At 44.5% G+C, this 14,719-nt stretch overlaps 1 protein-coding gene across 11 annotated transcripts in view; it reads left to right on the forward strand.

Annotated features, from left to right (window-relative positions):
• The window catches only part of ITSN2 (intersectin 2), a 122,055-nt gene that overhangs the window by 57,687 nt on the left and 49,649 nt on the right, over window positions 1-14,719 (forward strand). For all 11 annotated transcript variants that reach the window (XM_073335823.2, XM_073335822.2, XM_073335827.2 and 8 more), the window contains 6 exons: window positions 1,611-2,071; window positions 3,298-3,419; window positions 9,205-9,380; window positions 9,629-9,773; window positions 13,222-13,427; window positions 14,495-14,559. In XM_073335823.2, coding sequence (XP_073191924.1) covers window positions 1,611-2,071; window positions 3,298-3,419; window positions 9,205-9,380; window positions 9,629-9,773; window positions 13,222-13,427; window positions 14,495-14,559 — 1,175 coding nt within the window. The remainder of the gene's footprint in view (window positions 1-1,610; window positions 2,072-3,297; window positions 3,420-9,204; window positions 9,381-9,628; window positions 9,774-13,221; window positions 13,428-14,494; window positions 14,560-14,719) is intronic.

The raw sequence follows: 14,719 nt of genomic DNA on the forward strand, positions 1-14,719 counted from the left end.
ATACTCTTCTCATTTACACTGGGGTTATGCTGGTATAACAGTTGTCAGTGAAGTTATTGGGAGTTTATACTCGTGTAAATGAGACTAGAATGTGTCCAGTTACGACTGTTTCCCAGGAACTGCATTGGCTTCCTGTTTACTACAATTTAAGGTTTGGGCTTTGGCACCAGATTTTCAAAAGAGCTGAGGCACTGAGTGCATGTAAAAATTTCACACTCTCATTTAGCTACCTAAATGGGACCTGAGATCTTCTGAAAATCTGGCCTCAATTGTGAGTGCTAAGCACTTTTGATAATCTAACCCTGTATTAGTGCAGCCCTGTGTAGTTTAGTTACTGATTGACTGACAGATTGCTGATACCCTTCATTTCCCCTCACTCCTCCCCCCCCCAAAAAAAAAAAGTGTAGGGGGGGAGAGTATCATTGGAGCTAAGTTATTGGCTGAGACACTTCGAGATAATAGTCCCTGATTTAAATGGAGATATGACTGAGCCAAACCTGGCCATTTTCAGAGAATACTGCCAGATTCTCAGATACTACACTGAAGACTGTGGAGTGAGGAGAATATAAATGCTGCAATAAATTCCCACAATAACTGAAGACCAGGAATTACAACAAAAAAAAGTAATAAGTAAAATTCGCCAAACCAGATATTGGTAAAGACCAAAGTCTTTTATGGCCATCTCTGAACAACTTTTCATTTTTCATATGTGGGATTTGGATATTGAAATGATGGGCACCCGAGAAATACCATAGATAGATTAATGCTCCATTTTCTGCTCTGCCCTGGCACATCAAGTTGAATAGCATTGATCATGGAGGCACTGCCGAAGAAGCTCTCAGGCGTGAAAGGCCAAGGAACAATGTTTTCAGACCATAAGTCTGTCTTATTTGTATTTTATTAGTGCCTAAGATGTGCTGGATTGTGTGCGCGAGTGAGAAGACGTGGTACCTATCCCAAGAGTTTTTGGTCTGCAGTAAGGGGGTAACAGAAACGGAAGAGGAAACAAACAGGATGGAGAGATCCTGCTGTGGATGACGGCAGGTGGCATAGGGAGATTGGGGAACAGAGAGCAAAAGAGAATGCTAGAAGAGGAGAAAGAAGAGGATAGTGCTGAGGCTGATTAAATAAATTTTTTGTCACATGCTAATGACAGCAAACGAATACCCCAGCACCATCCCAAACCATTGTCTCTGAAGTGCTAAAGGTACAGGCACTTTGAAGGATTTTTGGCATTTGTTTTTAGACACACGTGACATGTGGCTGTTGAACAGAAGGAGATTGCTATGTCAAGTGTCAGTTCTTCTCTGCACTCTAGGTTTGGGGACCAAGCAGGGATCTGCGCTCTCTCTCCTTTCGAAGTGGGGATCTTGTATTCATCGACATATTGTTGTTATGGTTAGTCAACCAGCATTTCTTCACTGTACTCTAGAAGAGTGTGGAGGGGGCAGTACTTTACATTTAGGGCCGCCTGTGTAAATTCTAGCCCTGGCTCTGCCACCCGAGCCTTGCATGTGACTGCAGTGACTCCCAGGTCGCTAACTGTGGTTAATCCTATAAACACTTTCTCACTTATTTATTTATGTATTTATTTTTCCCTTTTCGTTAAGGAAAGCAAAACAGGAGAAGGAGAACTTATGGCAGGAAAATGTCCGAAAGGAAGAGGAGGAGAAAAAAAAGCGATTACAGGAAGAGCGAATGCAGGAAAAAATTCATGAAGAAAAACAAAAAGCTGAGGAGGCAGCTGCCCAGGTGAGAGAGAGGGAGTTCCAGTTGCAAAAACTGGCTGAGGAGAAACATGCGGAGGAGAGGAACAAGCTAGCTGAGATTCAGAGAGAAACGGAAAAACAAAGGCAGAGACAACTGGAAGAAGACAAAAGGAAGCAAGAACAGATTGCAAAAGAAGCTGAGGAGAGGCGTAAACAGCATGAAGAAGAGAAGAGAAGAAAAGATACAGCCAACCTGCAAGAGTCAGAGAAACACACTTCAAAATTAAACTTAAATGAGAAATTTGCAGACTTGTTGAAACAGACTGAGGGTAGAAATCTTAAGCCTACGTGGAGAAGTGAAGGTAAACTTCATCTATTGATTTATTTTTTGTTTAAAATGTTCCTTGTCTTGAATGAATATTGTTACTTCATATTTAGACATTTTATTGTAGAATAATGACAATATTATAGGTCTTGTGTTTAAAAATTGATGTTGGAGACCATGGACCATATCCACAGTTGGAGTAAAGCTGTTGATGTCAGTTGAGCTATAACAGTTTACACCAACAGAGGATCTGACCACAGATCTTTCAGTGCTTTCAGTTAAGAATCCTGGACACTCGGAGCAGTAACATTTTGGCTTTCCTGCACTTTGTCTATGCAACAGAATACTCACCACATGTTGTGGCATGAGATGTTCATAATTTCTTTTAAAACAATTTTTGATAGTCAGTGAACAGATAAGAATCAAGTAGTGAGAATGCGTACAGCCTTAAAGTAACATTGATTCATTGATTAACACTGATAGAGAAATTATAGGTATCATAACCTCGGTTACTAGATGGTGGTCAAAACTGAGGTCAGCATGGCGTTATGGGTAGGATATTGAAAAATGCTTAGTGTTAGCCTAATTCTGCTCCCATTGAACTTGATGGTAGTTTTACTATTGACTTAGTGGAAGCAGAATTACAGAATGCTTTTTTTTTTTTTTTTTTTTTGCTCATTGTTAACCATTGTTATGGCTGTAGTGTGGCTGGTTTAGTAGTATTACTTATCGACTTAGAGAAATTTAGAGACTGAGACTATATCAAATACAAATATGTAATATTTTGCTGTTCTGGGCTTTTAAGTTTCTCCTTGACAAGAATGTCACCTGGGTTGCAGGCCACTACAAGAATGTCACCAGGGTTGCAGGCCACTCAGTGTTGGGGTAGCCTTTTCTAGTCAATTTGAAGGAAATGTAAAACTTCTACACATAAATGAAAGAAAATATTAAAACACTGATCCTGGTGAAGATATTTAACAAGAAGAGATGGGTAGGAAGACAAAGACTTCCTATTTTGACTAAGCACATCTGTGTTCACTGCTACTCCTGTTTATTACGTTAATCAATAGTCTGTGTGATGTTCTGCTCCTTCCATCTGTTTGTTGTACCCAGTTATCTCTCACCATACACTTAGACTGTAAGGTCTTTAGGGCAGGGACCATCCTTTCATTATATCAGTGGGGCCCTGAACAAGCTTGTCGTCTCTTAGCACTACTGAAGTACCAAAATAATAAATACCAGTAATACTTTTTCTTCTTTCAGGTAACGTAGTTAGTGCCTCAGAATCTAGGAATTCAGCTGCCTTGGTGAATTACAGAGCTTTATATTCATTCGAAGCAAGGAATCATGACGAGATGAGTTTTAATTCTGGGGATGTAGTTCAGGTAAGACCGGTAGTTCATGCTAACCTAACCACAAAAATCATTGACATATATCTTCATCAAAATTAATGCTTTTTTTTTTTTTTTACACACACACATTTTAGATTGGTTCAAATTTACAGTAATTGCTTCTTTTTAGGAGGGGGTAGTGGGATCGATTTAAGCAATATGCTCCTCTAGGACTGACATGTTATGGAGGAGTCGAGGGCCAAGGACTGGCACTGACTACTATGAAATGCCTAGCTTGGAAATCATTATTGCTGTTATAAACTTTCTGAAACAAATAACAAGAATAAGCTAAATAATCCTTGCTCTCCCATCTCTAGTGCAACATTTTGCAGGTATGCATATAAGGCTGCAAAGAAGATTACTATGTTTGCATTGCTATAGGCAAACATTGTCATAGATAAAAGTGTATAAAACAAGATTATTCGTGGTGCTAGAATTATTAAATACCTGACCTGCCTGGTTTGAATAGGTTTGAGGGTTTCTCCCAAATAATTAAAGGTCTGAATAGTGTTCTCTGTTACATTATCTGCATGGAGGTTCTTCGAGTAGATGCAGATGTGATGTGTGCGTGCCCAGCGCACCGGAGTCAGAGACTTTTGCCTAGCAGTCCCTGTAGAGGGGTGGCTCTCGCACCTCGTGGCTGTGGCCCCTCCCTTGACTATATGAGGCAGCACTGCTCCGGCCCTCTCAGTTCCTTCTCACTGCCTGTGGCTGGAGTCGGAGGTTTGTGTGTTTGTAGTGTCACAACCTCGCATTTAGTTTTAGTCTAGTTTAAACACTGTCCTTCCTGTGGAGGGGCGATCCCCAACAGCGACCCCCACATGCAGTGCTTGCTTTGCCTCGGCAAGGCCCACCTTAAAGAGTGTGTATCATTTAAAAAGAGGACTCGGTTGGTGCAGGATCTTTGTCTCACGTAGCACCTGCTTGAACAGGCCATGCGGCCTGATCTGATACCAAGGCCCTCCTCAGGTCAAAGATTGCCCTCAGGCTTGGAGAATGCTGCCACCCCTTGTTTTGGGGTAGGCGCCTTGCTGAAGAGGCAGAGGAGCCGTTCTCCATTGTCAGCACCGAGGAAGAGGTCTCATAAGACCAATTGAGACTGCTCCAGGTCACAGAGTGACTCCTCTGTTTCCCCCAGGAACAGCACAGACTAGCACAGGACCAGTTCCAGCATGTGCAATAGCATGGATACATCTGACCTTTCCCAATACTGAGTGGGAAGGACAGAAATCCTGTACCATTGATTCTGGTTCTAGCCTTCGGGTGTCCATTGAGTACGGTACTGACAAGGTGCATGCCAGTACTGCCTGCGTCCATGTCGTCAGTCTACCAGGAAACCACAGACCTCCTCTGCCTTTCGGTCCCAACCTCACCGTTGGTCCAGGGCTGCGCCAACTCTGGCGCTTCTGATGGAGTGAGCCACTGAACCTTGGTGTCTGTTGACACTGTGTCCAGACACTCTCCTCACCGTGATGGGGATGGAGCCAGTACTGGAAATGGTGCAGGGGACCTTGGCACCCAGACCCTTTCTGGCCCCACTGCATTTGATGCTGCAACCGTTGACATTGATACATTTGTGCACTCTTGGACCACTGTTAGTGCCAGGACCAATGCTGCCTGTGGCACCCGCATGCTCAGTACGGATGGAACCATATTAAATGGGAATACCAGTTCCAACTTTGTTCTGGGAGACAAATGAATCAGACTGCCTGTTGACTCCTTTGGGCATCATTCCACCCGTACTGCCAAGATTTCGGGGCTCTCATTCCGAGTCAGAGTCGTCATACCCTACCCAATGAACCTCAGGGACTGCCAGTGGAACAATATGGCTCCTAAGGTTGGCGTGTGCCCCATGACTGAGAAGGAGGTCCCTGGCCTGGGCTCTGCTGGCCACCAGTGCTCTATCTGTAACAGTGGCCTTGGACTCAGTGGGATGTTCCTTATTAGCAGAGATACCGCTTTTCATCACATTTGAAGTCAAAGTAACCTGCATGGTCGTAGGTGGCTTCAGATTAACTGCAAGCCCAAGCATCAGCAGTCTGCTCTCTCCTGGGTACATCTTTCCAGGAGTGAAAGCCAGTTTTGGCTCAGCTGAGGCCTTGTTGCTGGACAATGCCATGCTGAATGGTTTATCCTCACCTTCTATTCCGGACAACTTTAAGGTGTACCAGGACCTCTTATGCCACATATCCGCATTATTGGGTATCCAGGCAGAGTTCCTCCAAGAGAACACACAAAAACTGGTGGATATTTTACACCCCGCCGTCCCTGGGAGAGTGGCCATCGTGGTCAGTGATGTGATCCTTGAGTCGGTGAGATCCCTGTGGAGTACATCAGCCTCAGTACCGCCAGGGTCTAAGTGAATGGAAAAGCGCTTCTTTGTTCCCATGGAGGGATTTGAGGGGTTCTCTTCTCACCTGGCCCCGAATTCACTGGATGTAACAGTGGTAAACAACGGCCCAGCAGGGTTGGTTCAAGTCTACCCCCAAGGACAGAGACTCCAAGCAGTTACATCTTCTGAGCAGGAAGATCTATACCTCATCATCCTTCCGGTTTAAGATCACAAATCAACAAGGTTTAGTGGCCAAGTATGATTTTCTCAGTTGGTCAGCCATGGCTAAATTTGAGGACCAGTTGCCTAAGGTCTTGTGTGAGGAGTTCTGAGCATTCACTGTGGAAGGCTGCTTGGTGGTCATAATGTTCCTGCAGGCTGTCGTTGACATTGCAGACACTGTGGCCAGGGTCATGGCCTTGGCAGTAACTATGAAGAGGGCCTCCTGGTTGCAAAACTCTGGGATCACTCTGGACGTCCAGCAAGCCATTGAGGACTTGCCCTTTGATGACTAAGTCTTCTTCTCAGACAAGACTAATGGCACTTAGCCCTGGAATCCTTGAAGGAGTGCAATCCTTGGAAGTATACGTTCTGTCCATGCAAAGGCACAGCAGGAGCAACAATATCACCTGCAGAATTCCTTTGTCCAACCTTTCCCCTGAAACAGTGGGACTATCTTAGAAAAAGGGATGGCTCCCACAATAGGAAGCAGTGGGGCTTGGGCTTCAGACAGTCCACATGATCTCCCTTGGCACAGGCTAAGCGCTCATTTTGTCTCCTTTGTTCAGAGCAGTGGTCCAGTCATTACTACATCCCTTCTGTCCCCCCCCCATCACTTTAGGGGCAGGTTGACCCGCTTTTACAATGCTTGGATCTCAATTACCTCTGACAGCTAGGTTCTAGACACTGTCAGATCTGGCTACACAATCCATTTCCTCTCCAGGTCCACTTGCACATTCCTCTACAGAGATTCCTCTCACAAGACATGGCTCATTGAGCTGTATTTTTAGTTGGTAGCACTGGAACACCAGGGCCATGGTTTTTCTCCCAGAGCTTCTTGATACTGAAATATAAGGGCAGGATGAGAACCATTCTCAACCTTTGTGGCCTCTACAAATTCATCAAGTATGTGAGATCCCGCATGGTCACTCTATTTGCTATCCTTCCTGTGTTGTGTCAGAATGACTGGTTCATTGCTCTGGACCTGCAGGATACTTACTTTCTTGTGGTGATTCTGCTGATCCACAAGAAGTTTCTGTGTTTCGTGGTAGGAGAATGCCACTTTCAGTGTACGGATCTCCCCTATTCTGCCCCCCATGTCGTCACCAAATGCATGACAGTGGTTATCGCCTATCTCAGGAAGAAGGGACTCCACATATTCCTGTACCTCCATGACTGGTTGCCGAAGCGGAGCTCTAGAGAGGAGGTTCTTGCCCACATTGACATCATGTTGAGTTTGCTTGACTGTCAGCACTCATTGTAAACAATGCAAAGTCAACCTTGGCTCCCACTCAAAAAATCGAGTTCCTTGGGACCCTGTTAGATTCCATGAGGTTGAAGGTGTTCTTACCGACCGACCGCTTCCAGGCAATTCAACAGTTTTGCCTCAGTCTGCAATCCCAGCCTTCCATGACAGTGCATGTGTGTCTGAGTCTGTTGTGCCTAATGTCTGTTTGCATGCAGGTGTTCTAGTTCTCTAGGTTGTACCCTCACCCTCATCAGATGCAGCTCAGGACAGTTTACCACCCTGCCCTGCATTCTCTGGACAGGTCAGTTCGCCTTCTTCCAGCAGTTCTGGATTCCTTCCACTGGTGGGAATTCCCATGCAATGCGTGCCATTGGCCCTCTGTTTGGCCCTCTCCAACTAAGTCAGTGGTTACTGACACTTCCCTTCTGGGTGGGTGGGAAGGAAGTGCATCTGGACTCATTAAGGTTGTGGGGCGTGTGGTTGGAACAGGAAGCCTCACTCCATATCAATGTTTTGGAACTTCAGGCCATCCACAATTCATGTTGTGCCTTCCGAGATCACATCACATACTAACCAACAATGCTACTGTGATGTACTATTTGAAGAAGCAAAGGGGAGCGGGTGCGGTACATTCCAGATTACTCTGCCTAGAGACGATCAATCTGTGGCACTTTTGCATTGAGGGAGACATCACCCTGGTAGCAGTCCATTTTCCAGGGGTTCAAAATAATCTCGCGGACTACCTCAGCAGGGTTTTCTCCTTGAGTCATGAATGGTCCCTGAAGGAGAGTGTTCGTTAAGTCATCTTTGCAACATGGGATGTCCCTGCGATGAACCTGTTTGTGATGAGGGAAAACATAAAGTGTCAGCTGTTCTGCTCTCGAGGGCCTCAGTCCTCTCAGACGCCTTCCACTGCAGCTAGCGGTCAACTCTTCTGTATGCCTTTCCACCTATTTCAGTCATTCCTCGGCTCATCCTCAAGCTCAAAGCAGATGAGGCCAAGCTCATTCTTGTTGCTCCAGCATGGATGAAGGAGTGTTGGTTCTCAGATATCCTTGCTCTGTCAATTCAACCTCCCATATAGTTTCCTGTCCATCTTGACCTGCTCAATCAGAACCACGGCCAAACCCTCCATCTTGCAATCGGCTCCCAGCAGTGCTTGGAGGTTGTCCAACAAGTTCTACTTAACAAAGCAATTTAATCCAGTATTCTGAAATCTCTAAATATTAGACTTTGGTTTTATGGTGTTAAGTTACATATTTGCATGAGAGAGGGAAGTAAGAAAGGCATCTGTTAGTTTCAAGATATAATTAGCTGAGCATTCTTTTACTTTTGATACCCCCGTTTAGAAATATGCAACTCTATATATTGGATAATTTCAGATACTCATAAAATATTTTGATTAAAAAACTTCATAGTGTCTAATTTAAGATGTGATCAGTAGATGGAAACATTTGTTTATGTATCTTAGCCAGAAGAAACTTAATCTATATAAAAATTGTTTGAAGCCCCTTTCTTTTACTCTGTGTTTCTACCATGCGTAGCACAATGGAATCCTGATGTTGTTTGGGTCTGAGGTCTTACTAAAACACAAATAATCATGATAGTAATCATAGTAACTTTCCGACAAGCTCCATTAACTTCAGAGGTATGTTATGTCCTCTTTAGCCTTTAAATAAAACAACTGTAAATATCTCTCTAAGGGTGCATTATAATACAAAACCAGCAGTTTATCCTTTTCCCCATTTAAAAAGTAATTGTCCGCTTTATAAGAGCAAATAGCCTTGTTATACAGCTTGGGACAGTATGTTATTAGGCAATGGGATTCTTAGTTTTCTTAAAAAGACTAAATTTTAAATGGGATGACAGTGCAGATGATGGGGTCTGATCCTTATGGTCACAACTTTTCCAGTTAAATCCACAGAATTGTAGCAGGTGCTAACACAGCAAATATTTTATCTAATATTTTTGGTTTCCAGGTTGATGAGAAAACCATTGGAGAGCCTGGTTGGCTGTATGGGAGCTTTCAAGGTCATTTTGGCTGGTTTCCATGCAGCTATGTAGAAAAAATACCAGAAAGTGAAAAAGCTTTATCTCCTAAAAAGGCCTTACTTCCTCCTACAGTATTTTTGTCTACTACCTCAGCTCCTCCAGAGTAAGTTTATTTATTGATAGTTCTATTTTGGATAAAATAAAATGTTATGTAATAGCATTATGGATTACTGTAAATTAAATGCAGAAAATTTATTATAGCGACTATATGGAGGAAGAGCTATAATACAGCAAGTTAAACTTTGATCTTCTGAGTTGCACTGGGCAGCACATGCATTTTGCATATGTAAGAAGTAGTAGGTCTTGCTAATGTACTTTCTAAGAAAAATTGTGCTTGTGCTAAATTTGCAGACCACTTTCACCAGGTAGATCAGCAGAAGACACTGATTACCAAAACGTACCTTTCTCAAGCCTAACTGTTAACACAACATGGCAGAAAAAATCCGCTTTTACTCGTACTGTGTCCCCAGGATCTGTTTCTCCTGTTCATGGACAGGTATGTTGGTGAGAATTTTATGTATTTTAGGTTCATGTTAACAATACTGATATACTTTTGTATAGATGAGTTACACTTTTTCTAACAGGTTTCAGAGTGACAGCCGTGTTAGTCTGTATTCGCAAAAAGAAAAGGAGTACTTGTGGCACCTTAGAGACTAACCAATTTATTAGAGCATAAGCTTTCGTGAGGAAGTGAGCTGTAGCTCACGAAAGCTTATGCTCTAATAAATTGGTTAGTCTCTAAGGTGCCACAAGTACTCCTTTACTTTTTCTAACAGTTCACTGCAGTGATCTAGACCAAGGGTGGGGAAACTACGGCTCCGCCTGTGAGCCATTTTAAGCCGGCCCGTGAGCTCCTACTGGGGAGCTGAATCGGGGCCGCACCACGCAGTTCAGCCTTGCTCTGGCGCTCCAATCGGGGTGCCAGGTAGGGGGCCACACCGTGCAGCTCCCGGAAGCTGCACCATGGCCCTGCTCCGAGGGTCGGGGGCCGCTCCACGCCAAGGAGCCGGAGAAGGGACATGCCGCTGCTTCCAGGAGCCTCTTGAGGTAAGTGCCACTCGGAGCCTGCACCCCTGAGCTTCTCCCCCTGCCCCAGCCCTGATCCCCCTCCCGCTCTCCAAATCCCTCGATCCCAGCACGGATCACCCTCCTACACCCCAAACACCTCATCCCCAGCCCCACCCCAGAGCCTGTACCCCCCAACCAGAGCCCTCACCCCCTCCTGCACCTGAAACCCAATTTTATGAGCATTCATGGCCTGCCATACAATTTCTATTCCCCGATGTGGCCCTCCGGCCAAAAAGTTTGCCCACCCCTGATCTAAACACAAAGCCAAATTCCCAGTTGGTGTGAGTGGGCATACCTCTATTGCAGTCTGTGGAGCTATGTTAATTTACACTATCTGAGGATCTGGTCCTTAAACTCTTTCTTCTTCTTCGAGTGCTTGTTCATGTCCTTTCCAATCAGGTGTGTGCAGGCGCGCATGCATAACAGCCGGAAGATTTTTTCCCTCGTCAGGTCGGCCTGGGCGCCCCCTGGAGTCGCACCTTCATGGCACTCAGTATAGAGCCCTGCGACCCCGCCAGCCCATCAGTTCCTTCTTACCACCAGTGACGGTAAGCTGGAACGTACTTTAGCTCTTGCCTTGGCAAGCGCCGTTCACAGTGTCCGTTGTATTATAGTTCTTAATACCGTTAGTGTTAGTTATTAGTACTTGTAGTGTAGATATAGTTAGTGTTAGGTTTTCTTTGGGGTTCCCCTTCCCCCAACGCTCCCGGTGTCGTGGTGTGACGCGGTCCCCAAGCTTTAAAACTTGTGAGGCCCGTGGCAAGTGCATGCCTAAAAGTGACCCCGCACGCTTTGTGAGGGGAGAGCCACCAGGAAGACCAGTGCAAGATCTATCGCGAGTTTTGCCCTAGGACTTCGAAAGACCGAGACCAACATCTTAAAGTCCTTTTTATGGAGGCTGCACTCCGGCCCCAGTCAGACCCTGGATCAGGGGATCCCGCGTCTAGCACCACCTCCTTGGTGCTGAGTGCCCCAGCACAATGTACAGGGGAACCAGTGTTGAGAAAGAACTCATATTGAGACTCTCAGCACTGTCACAGCTACTCCCGTGGACAGGCTTTGGACAGGCACCGGTCGCAACCACCAGTGCCACAAAAGAAAAGCTGGCTGGAGAGGGGCTGCTCTGCCCCGGCCAAGTCGAAGGACTCGGCCACTGTGAGACCCCAGTGGGGCCACACCACCTCGGCCCCCTTGGCCGGCTAGGGTCACGTCGACGCCTGTCCCGGTGGCGGTGCAGTTGAGTCCAGATCCTCCCCACTTGCCGGCCCCAGGAGCCAACAGCTGCAGCTCCCATTGACTGCAGAGGCATTCGCAGCAGCCCAGGACTTGTTGTGCCATATGGTGCCATTTTCCCCTTCCAGGGGGGATAAATCGCCGGCACTTTCCCATCCCAAGGGGAAAGTAGGCTATGATGTCTCAGTGCTCACCATTGGAATGGGTTACCTAGGGAGGTGGTGGAATCTCCTTCCTTAGAGGTTTTTAAGGTCAGGCTTGACAAAGCCCTGGCTGGGATGATTTAGTTGGGGATTAGGTCATGCTTTGAATAGGGGGTTGGACTAGATGACCTCCTGAGGTCCTTTCCAACCCTGATATTCTATGATTCCATGAGGGGGTGGCGGGTCGGCAGGCTCTATATTGAGTGACATGAAGGCACAACTCCAGGGATGCTGCTAGGGGAAAAATCTTCCGGCTCCCATGCACGCGTGCACACACCTGGTTGGAATGGAATGAACAACACATCTCGAAGAACAACAGTTATGAGAAGGTAAGTAACCATTTTTTTTCTTTCACTATATTGTGTTACTCTGGGTTAATTTCTTTCAACTTTGGGATTTTGTAAGGATAGCAGCTGCAGTGTGGAGGAACCTAACAGGTAAGCATGTGTTTATCTCATCAGTTTGGGCCTCAAGATGATCTTTCAGATTTCCCTACCTAGCCATTTGGGGACTACTGTTTCCTTTCTTTTTCTACCAAAAGGTATATTTTACCTCCAGGCAGAAGACTACCAATGTGTGGGCCCTTCCAGAGTTACTCTTAAAAGCAAAGGAGTACTTGTGGCACCTTAGAGACTAACCAATTTATTTGAGCATAAGCTTTCGTGAGCTACAGCTCATTTCATCGGATGCATACTATGGAAACTGCAGAAGACATTATATACACAGAGACCATGAAACAATACTTCCTCCCATCCCACTCTCCTGCTGGTAACAGCTTATCTAAAGTGATCACTCTCCTTACAATGTGTATGATAATCAAGTTGGGCCACTTCCAGCACAAATCCAGGTTTTCTCACCCCCCCCCCCCCAACCTCACTCTCCTGCTGGTAATAGCCCATCCAAAGTGACCACTGTCTTTACAATGTGTATGATAATCAAGGTGGGCCATTTCCAGCACAAATCCAGGTTTTCTCACCCCCCACCCCCCCTCCAAAAACCACACACACAAACTCACTCTCCTGCTGGTAATAGCCCATCCAAAGTGACCACTCTCTTTACAATGTGTATGATAATCAGGTTGGGCCATTTCCAGCACAAATCCAGGTTTTCTCCCCCCCCCCCTCCCAAACACACACACACAATCTCACTTTCCTGCTGGTAATAGCTTATCCAAAGTGACCACTCTGCCAGCGTTGTTTTGTAGAACCAGATACATGTCTAAGATATTTCTAACTTAATTGGCAAGTAGGGAGCAGAGTCCAGAGACCACTCTGGAGTCCACATACCACATATGGCAGTGCAAAATGGTGTGGTCAAGACAACAAGTCATTCAACTGGCATTTAGGAGTGAACGCACCTAGAGTACAAGAGGCAATTTTTGAAACTTGCATAAGTAATAGGTACTAAAGCTGATTAACATCTGTATTTTTACTTGAACAGGGACAAGCTGTGGAGAATTTAAAAGCACAGGCACTTTGCTCCTGGACTGCAAAAAAGGATAACCACTTGAACTTTTCAAAAAATGATATAATTACTGTGCTGGAGAAGCAGGAAAACTGGTGGTTTGGAGAGGTGCATGGAGGAAGGGGATGGTTTCCTAAATCCTATGTCAAGATCTTGCCTGGAAATGAAAACAAACGAGAGGAGTAAGTGAGACTGTTGGTATTTTTGTATTCAACAGCTGAAAATAGAGTGAAAAACATGGGGATACTTTAAATTATGGGAACTAAATAGCATGTATGACCTGCACCATGCCATCATGGGCTGTAATTTAATCAGCTTTCACAAGCTAAGTAATGTTGGGCCTGTTCAGTAAACATGTTAGATCTTTCAAGCTGGGTGCTAGAAAAAAGGGGTGTGTGGTTATTCAACAGGTGACATGCTGCTTCCTCTTGATTCAGTATCTCAGCATGGTGCTGGCACTGCACTGCTGGAGGTGTTACCTTTTAGATGACGTACAAAATTGAGATGTCTTTGCCATTAATCATTATACACTCCCGTGGCACATCTTGTAGAAATAGTGGTGTTTTTCCTAGCTGTCAAAAGTAGTGCCAGACTATCCTAGTATTCAAGCTAACGGTTCAGTTAATTACTGAAAGTCTGAGTAGTGCTTCTGCCACGGAATGGCTGCTTCATTCCAACCTAGGGATGATTACAGGTTGGTGGTTGAAGTGATCTTTGCACATACATGACTTAAAGTTTTTTTGATTTTTCTAGAATAAGGCAAATTTTAAATAAATGTCAAGTTGTTACACCTAAAATAAAGATTTTGTATGTCTTGATCACCGCAATTTATGACTGTGTTTTCCAAACCCTGTAGCTTAAATTAGGACTCTTCCATATGATTGATTGAAGTCATATTTTTTGCTCTTAGGGTAAACCTTTCTTGATCCCCAATAAATTTTTAATTGTTTAGCTTTTGCTAATAATTAATCTTATTGCAGAATTTCTGATATTCCTTAGTCATGACCTATATAATATTTAGGAGATATTGCAGTAATGTGAGTGACCACTTGCAACAACTTAATTAAAAAATGTAATGGGGACAACAGCATTAGTAATATATACCAATTGAGAATGAAATAATGCTTGGCTGCAATTTTTTTGTCACTCAAAGAATAGGAAAATTACACTGTACTAAATCTTTATCACTAATTGAAGAATGTTTTGTTAAACCAGCCAGACTAAATCACTTGGATTTTTATGTCTGCAGACCCGAAACTATTTATGCAGCTGTAAACAAGAAGCCTAGTACACCATCTTATACAATTGGAGAGGGTAAGCATGCAATTACAATGTCAGTTATGAAATTATAAAACTAATTTCTGTTTAATAGCATGTAAATTAATAATGGATATGCGTAGAATTATATCTTGATCAGGTCTGTGACTGTTATAGAGGTCTAATATAGTCACAACTGCTTTTTAGATTCCTAAGT

The sequence above is a fragment of the Lepidochelys kempii genome, chromosome 3 (genome assembly GCF_965140285.1).
Source record: "Lepidochelys kempii isolate rLepKem1 chromosome 3, rLepKem1.hap1, whole genome shotgun sequence".
Classification (NCBI taxonomy): Eukaryota; Metazoa; Chordata; order Testudines; family Cheloniidae; genus Lepidochelys; species Lepidochelys kempii.